This window comes from Octopus bimaculoides, chromosome 24 (assembly GCF_001194135.2).
Source record: "Octopus bimaculoides isolate UCB-OBI-ISO-001 chromosome 24, ASM119413v2, whole genome shotgun sequence".
In the NCBI taxonomy this organism is placed as follows: Eukaryota; Metazoa; Mollusca; class Cephalopoda; order Octopoda; family Octopodidae; genus Octopus; species Octopus bimaculoides.
This window is the reverse complement of record NC_069004.1, coordinates 25981227-25989365: the sequence shown is the minus strand read 5'-3', so window position 1 is coordinate 25989365 and position 8139 is coordinate 25981227. Positions and strand designations below refer to the sequence as shown.

At 39.5% G+C, this 8139-nt stretch overlaps 1 protein-coding gene across 1 annotated transcript in view; it reads left to right on the top strand.

The window, feature by feature from the left end:
• Positions 1-8139, top strand: part of LOC106879922 (uncharacterized) — a 44400-nt gene that overhangs the window by 23333 nt on the left and 12928 nt on the right. Inside the window, exons 4-7 of the mRNA XM_014929675.2 lie at positions 1722-1856; positions 3940-4057; positions 6890-7050; positions 7816-7954. Coding sequence (XP_014785161.2) covers positions 1722-1856; positions 3940-4057; positions 6890-7050; positions 7816-7954 — 553 coding nt within the window. The remainder of the gene's footprint in view (positions 1-1721; positions 1857-3939; positions 4058-6889; positions 7051-7815; positions 7955-8139) is intronic.

Genomic DNA, 8139 nt, shown 5'->3' with positions numbered 1-8139 from the left:
GTACAGGGGTTTTCAAACGTTTTGACTTGCAGACCCCTTTGTATTTCAGGCTTTACCTTAGGGACCCCCTTATAAACGCTTATGAAATTTATACATAAATATTTGCTTAACATAACATATATTTTTACATTTATTTATTTAACAGTATTTAACAAATAGGTTTATCGTCAATTAAAATATTTCGATTAAAAAACATATATAAAATCAAATTGCCCATAAAAAGTATTTGCTGTCCACGGACCCCCTGTCTTGTCCTTGCTGACCCCCCTGTGGTCCGCGGACCACAGTTTGAAAACCCCTGGCCTGGTACTTACTGTATTGGTCTCTTTTACCGAACTGCTAACACACCAATATTGGTTGTCAAGTGATGGTGGAGGTGTAAACATAGACACACAGACACACGCATAAATATGTATGTATATATATATATATATATATGTATGTGTGTATGTATGTAGAATAATAAGGTAGTCAAAATGCTGGATGAATATATATGTGTATATATTTTTCTATTTATTAACATTTTATTAACATTTTTAGCACTTTCTTCCGTTATTGATTTTTGATAAATCCAATAATAGAATAAAGCGCTAGAAAATGTAAATAAAATGTAAATAAATAAAAAAAATATATATGTAATCATCCAACATTCTGACTACCTTATTATTCTAAATATACAATATATATATACATCACTGCTCAAGGTGCTATGTAGTGGGACTGAACCTGGAACAACGTAGTTGGAAAACAAGCTTCTTACCACACAGCCTTGCCTGTGCTGATTATGAAAAAAAAAATCTTTTGTGTATGTGTTTTAAGGGCGATTTAGCTGTTGTTTTTAGCACATCGGATGACTACCTGATACTTTCTTTGTTTCTTTGTCACTCTGATGTGTATTGATGTTTCTCAATATTTTTCTCCCCATAAACACATTTAATAGAATGATGATGTACCCAAGGGTGGTCCATTGCTGGGATTTAAGCCAAAATTCGAACTATTTTAAACCGATTAAAAAAAAAAATTTATAAAGGAGTGGAAAGTTTGGGATTTAGGGCAGGAAGGGTTTACAAACATTTTTTTTATATTTGTTTTTTTTTTCATAATCCTGTGAATTCCCACGTGTAAAACAAATTCACAAATATTTTTTTTTTAAATTCCAAAAGATAAAAAATTATGAGGTCAAAAAAGCCTTGTGCATGGATTTTGTGAATGGAAACTGAAAGAAGCCTATTATGTGTGTGTGTGTGTGTGTGTGTATATACATGATGGGTTTCTTTCAGTTTCCATCTACCAGGTGCAGGAGTGGTTGTTCGGTAAGAAGCTTATTTCCCAACCATATGGTTCCAGGTTCAATTCCACACAGTGACACCTTGGGAAAGTGTGTTCTACAATAACCTCAGGCTGAACAAGGCCTTGTGTGTGGATTTGGCACCAGCACGGGTTTCAGCTTTGAAAAACTCTAACGAATTTTGATCCTTTTAATTTTACAGATTTTTCCAAATGCATGAATGTTTAACCCTTTAGCATTTAAACTGGCCAAATCCGGCCTCTCACTCCTACCTACAATGCCATTCTAAAATAAACCATCACATCATTGAAATCTCAAAAGCTCTGAGACAATGCATGATTAATTCAAAACAATGTGAATGCATAAGCATTATATTTGACAGAGTAATCTGAATGCTAAAGGATTAAAAGAAATTTTTAATTTAATCTTTCAGGGAGAGATAATAAGGTGTGATGAGAAGCTGTCCTGTTTCTTTGGTTATAGCAACAGCGAGGACATTACTGGAGCAAATATAACTCAGTTGATTCCAGCATTTAAGTTACCAAAACTTTTCCAGAGATTGACCAAGGTAAGTTGCTTGATGCACATGACAACATGTCTTCTTTGTTCTTTTATCTTTTGACTGTTTCAGTCTTTGGACCGTGGCCACACTGGAGTACCACTTTAGAGGGTTTAGTCAAACTGATCAACCCCAGCATTTAGTTACTTTTTAAACCTGGTACTTATTCTTTTGGTCCCTTTTGCCAAACTACTAAGTTACGGGGTACGTGAACAAAACTAACACTGGTCGTCAAAGAGTGGTAGGGGACATCAAAAGCACAAAACACACACACATATATACATATGCACAGACTCATACACCCATGATGAGGGTGCATGGCCCAGTGGTTAAGATACTGCACTCATGATCACAAGATTGTGGGTTTTGATTCATCAGACTGGCCATACTGGAGCACCACCTTAATAGGTCTGGGGCTTTAGTAGAAGACACTTACCTAAGGTGCTGTACAGTAGGACTGAACTCAAATCACATGGTTGCAAAGCAAGCTTAACTGCATAACCAAGTTTACACCTATTATGTATGTCCTTTTATTATTTTTTTTACTGGTGTCAGTCATTGGACTGCAGCCATGCAGGAGCAGTGCCATCAAGAGATTTAGATTATATTGTGTCCAGTATGTTGTCCCATATTTATTTTGTAGATCTTATAAGATGCTTTGACAATGGTGTAAAAGGAGACAATACAATCAGAAAAATAAGTGTATACTATTTCTGCTCTTTGTGGTTTTGTGAAGCACAGGGATGGCTTTTTGGTCGGAAATTTGCTTGGGCAAGTGTCTTCTACTAAAGCCTGGATTGAACAGAGACTCATGACTGAATTTGGTAGATGGAAACTGAAAGAAGTCTCCTTTGGTAGCTGGAAACTGTAAGAAAGCCTTCATAGTGAAAAAATTGCACTGAAAATCATGGGGTTGGGAAACAAACTTCTTACCACACAGCCACACCTGTGCCTATACCATGCCTCCATTTATGATGTCTTAACCCTTTCGATACAAATGTCCTGTTTTCATAAGTTTTGAATTAAAATTCTTCCACTGAACCTTAGCCACAATTTATGTTCCTAAGGGTTAAGACATCATAAATGGAGGCATGGTATAGGCACAGGTGTGGCTGTGTGGTAAGAAGTTTGTTTCTCAACCCCATGAGTTATTTTACTAAATTCTTTGTTCTTTGTTAAAATTATTTGATGGAAACAGAACATCCCAAAAGAAATATGGTAACGAAAGGGTTAAGTGGAATCCTCTCTGTTGCATGCACTCAAATCAGATCTCTGCTCTTAAGGATCCTGATGCTTTGCTCCCTTCTGCAGCAATACATCAGTTGTGGTTCTTCTTCCATCCTCTCCCACCCAATCTAGGAAGTCCTGTAAAACTTTAGGAATTCTTCCCTTCACTTTTTAATCCCTAAACACACTCACAGCTTCATTCATGATTGTTGTTAAGCTTGATGCATCAAGTTAGCTCATGATTTGGTTGAAGGAAACTGAAAGAAACATTTCGTAGTGAAAAAACGGAACTTGAAACCATGTGATTGAGAAACAAAGCTTCTTATTTCTTTATTGCCCACAAGGGGCTAAACATAGAGGGGACAAACAAGGACAGACAAAGGGATTAAGTCGATTACATCGACCACAGTGCGTAACTGGTACTTAATTTATCGACTCCGAAAGGATGAAAGGCAAAGTCGACCTCGGTGGAATTTGAACTCAGAACGTAGCGGCAGGCAAAATACCGCTAAGCATTTTGCTCAGCGTGCTAACGATTCTGCTAGCTCGTCGCCTTCTTACCACACAGCCACACCTGTGCCTATACCTTACCTCCATCTATGATGTCTTAAGTGGAATCCATTCTGTTGCATTCAAACCAGAGCTTTCCCTTCTCCACCAATACATCACTTGTGGTTCTTCCTCCGTCCTCTCCCTCCCAATCTAGGATGCCCTCTAAAACTTTATGAATGCTGCCCTCCACTTTCTAAGCCCTAAAACACACAGACTCACATCTCCTTTCAAGGCAATCGCTTGGCTTGATGCAACTCGCTACCTCATGATTCAGTTCCTAGTTTTAAAAGTTTAATTTTTCTGTCATTTCCAGAACATAAAGAAACAGAGAGCAACTGGGAAAACCTTGGATGGTTCCATTTTTCCTCTTACAATACATGTCCATCCAATAGACATAGCTTCTGATGAAGAGGATAATAGTTTACGCCAAGGTAAGACCACTTTGTTGTTTTCAAGGGCCTGGGTCGCAATAATTATGAAAAGCTGAAAAGACAAATCCTCATCATTTAATGTCCATTTTCCATGCTGGTATGGGTTGGACAGTTTGACAGGGTCTGACAAGCTGCAAAGCTGCATCAAGCACCAGCATCATCTTTGGTTTGGTTTCTATGGCTGGATGCCCTTCCTAATGCCAACCATTTTACAGAACGTACTGGTTGCTTTTATTATTTTTTTTTCGTGTAGGATGTTCCATTGATTGTACTAGTGAGGTCGCCAGTTAACTGACAAGACAAAAAAAAAAAAGAAAAATGATCTGGAAGGAGGAGAAATGCTTCCTTAACTAAATGGTGGTTGTGATGTTGGGGTATGTAAGAGGGGAGGTGGTGTGATGGTTCAATGCCAGGTAGTGAAATGCTGAAGTGTGGTGCAGGGACAAGCCTAGGTGTCTTGCTACAGAGGGAATACAAAGCTTGCCCACATTACGTAAAGGTGGATGTGAGAAGATAGAGGTAATGGTGACGGAATGCCAGCGCATCTCAAGATATAAGAAGATGAGTCTTTTATTTTTAAAATAGTCAACAGAATGTAAATATTCATCATCATCATTTGATGTCTGTTGTCCATGCTAGCATGGGTTGGACAGTTTGACCAGGGCTGGTAAGCTGAGGGGCTGCACCAAAATCCAGTCTAATTTGGCCTTGCTTCTATGACTGGATGCCCTTCCTAATGCCAACCACTCCAAGAGTGTAGTGGGTGCATTTTATATGCCACTGGTATGGGTGCCAGTTGTGTGACACCAGTATCTCCCACAACTACGGTTTCACTTGGCTTGATGGGTCTTCTTCTCAAGCACAGCATATTGTCAAAGGTCTCGGTCATTTGTCATTGCCACCATTATATAATGATTCTCCGTCGGTTATGATGATGCGGTTTCCAGTTGATACAATCAACGGAACAGCCTGCTCATGAAATCAACATGCAAATAGATGAGAACTCCACAGACACACATAGCCATGACATAGTTCTCAGGGAGATTCAGCGTGACACAGAACATGACAAGGCTGACTCTTTGAAGTACAGACACAACTCATTTTTGCCAGCTGAGTGGACTGGAGCAATGTGAAATAAAGTGTCTTGCTGAAGGACACAATGCACCCCTGGGAATCAACCTCACAATCTTATGATCATGAGCAGTATACTCTCACCACTATGCATTAATTTCATGAACAGGCTGTTCTGTTGATCGGATCAACTGGACTCCTTGTCATCGTAACTGACAGTGCCAGTATCATGTTATATAATTTCCTCCAAAATGCTTCATGTGGAACCCTTCTTCTTTCCTCCTCAGCTACCCCCATTTGCCATGTATCTTCTCTGTAGCAAGGCACCTGTGCTTGTTCCTCTTTCAATCTTTGCCTTCTCTATACCCGGCACAAAGTCACCTCCCTTTGATACTGTTCCTCAACCCTGTCAAGGGGTCTTGACAGGGCAAGACATCAAACGGTTACTTGAATATATTGATTTACCCCACTTTTTTTTCAAAATTTCTGTACTTGTGCCAAAATTAGAAAGGACTATCAAACACACACACACATGTGGACGTATAATTCCAATATTTACTTTATGTAGCATTAAAGTAAAAGTAGTAGTAATATTTATCTATTATATAAGTATAATAGCTCCACACAATATATTGAGTACTCCCAGTCTTGTTAGTGAAACAACTTATAAATTATTATCTCACACACATACACAAACAATGTTGCATATTGTTGTTTCCACTCACATGATAATAAATACACTCTGTCCTATGACTAGTCTTAATTCTTTATCTCCATTCTTATCATCCTGTCTTTACTGTACCATTCCCTCGCATTTTTTCTATAAATCTGCAGGTACAATAGCATTAGCAGTATTGTTTTTTAAATATAATAATCACAAGAACGAAGACCTGGGATGAGGTGGTGAAGCATGACCTTCGAACATTAGGCCTCACCGAGACAATGATTTGTGATCGAAACCTTTGGAAATATGCTGTGCATGAGAAGACCCGGCAAGCCAAGTGAGACCATAATCCGAGGCTTCTGCTAGGGATGTAGCCAGCCCACTTATGCGTACCTTTCCTTCATTGGACACTAAACTCCGCTTGCGAGACCTGTTGAGGCAAGTGGAATCGAAATCAAACCAAATTCGATGACTGGCACCCATGCCAACCTCTCCTTCATTGGACACTAAACTCAGCTTGTGATGACCTGTTGGTGCAAGTGAAAGCAAAATCATGATGGCACCTGTACCAGTGGAGTGCTAAAAGCACCGTCCGAGCGTGAACGTTGCCAGAGCAGCTGTCTGGCTTCCGTGCCAGTGGCACGTAAATAGCACCATTTGAGCGTGATCGTTACCAGCATCGCCCTACTGGCACTTGTGCCGGTGGCACATGAAAAGACATTCGAGCAAGGTCGTTGCCACTGCCGCTGGACTGGCTCCTGTGCAGGTGGCACGTAAAATACCCCATTTTGAGCGTGGCCGTTGCCAGTACCGTCTGACTGGCCTTCATGCCGGTGGCACGTAAAAGCACCCACTACACTCTTGGAGTGGTTGGCGTCAGGAAGGGCATCCAGCTGTAGAAACTGCCAAATCAGATTGGAACCTGGTGTAGCCATCTGGTTTCACCAGTCCTCAGTCAAATCGTCCAACCCATGCTAGCATGGAAAGGGGACATTAAACGATGACGATGATGATCTAGATAAACAGCTGATGAAGGGAACTGTTCCGGTCCTATTTGTACACCTTATATGCATACATATGTTTTTTTTTCCTTTCAGATTCTGCTTGTAGATTAACCAGTATCTTTGAAGGTGTCGTTTGTATTTTCTCCACCATCACTGGGCTCATAACATTCTTTCCTGATGGCACAATACACAGCATTAATCACCATTTCGCACTGATGCTCTTTGGTTATTCAAGTTCGGAACTTATCGGCAAGGTAACCCATCATTTCTGTCTTTCCAGCTTTTGGAACTTATTCTTTAATTCAGCCCTTTTGGTAATGGTTTTGTCTTTAGGTGAAGGCATGTAGCTTAGTGGTTAGAGTGTCTGGCTTACAATCGTATGAAGTCAGAGTCGGTAAAACTATACCGACTCTGATTCTGACTCACAATGTCTTAATTTTTTAATATAAACCAGTTATGACATATAGGCCTACTCAAAGTACAAGCACTTAATTACATAAAGAGGAGTCGGATAGCTACCATTTCTTGCACGTCTGGCAACCACATAGAAGTTCATTCATAGGTCAACAAGTTTATACCAGTATAATAGATCTGTATAATTCCAATGCTTGAATTTTAGCATGTTTAATGACGAGAACATCACAAAGCTAACTAGAAAAAGTTATGTGGGGTGAGATGAAAATAAAAAGCAACATTAGTTACTGAATAAAGTGACAAGCTGGACAAACTGCTTAGCAGTATTTCATCCATTTTTACGTTCTGAGTTCAAATTCTGGCATGGTCATCTTTACCTTTCATCCTTTTGGGGTCAATAAAATAAGTATCAGTTGAGCATTGGGTGGGTCGATGTAATCAACTTACCCCTTCCCTCGAAATTTGAAACCAGTATTAGTTACAGAATAATATTTGATATTTTTAACTTATGGGAGACAATTCCAGAGTTGTTTCAGGCTTTTTAACTCTCATCAGCACAGCTTAGACATCATGACCTTTTGTTTATCTTTCTCTTTCTCCTGTAGACTATCAGCACACTGATTCCTGATTTCTATTCCATTGTGAGTTCAATGAATGTCTCATCTAGTAATCATTGCAATTCAAGTCTGCTGAAAAACTCCGTTAGCGAGACATCAACTCTGTCGAATAAAGGGAAGAGAAAAGGTAAAAAAAAAAAAAAGAGAGAAACGCTGTCAAAGTAATGTTTTCTTTTTCTTTCAGTTTTATCTCATGCATTTCTTTGTCTCTCCCTATCCCCTCCTCGCTCCTCTCCCTCCTCTCCACTTCCTTTCCTTGTTCTCTATTCCTCTCCTTCCTCTTCTCTTTCTCTCTTCTCCCTCTCTCCCCTT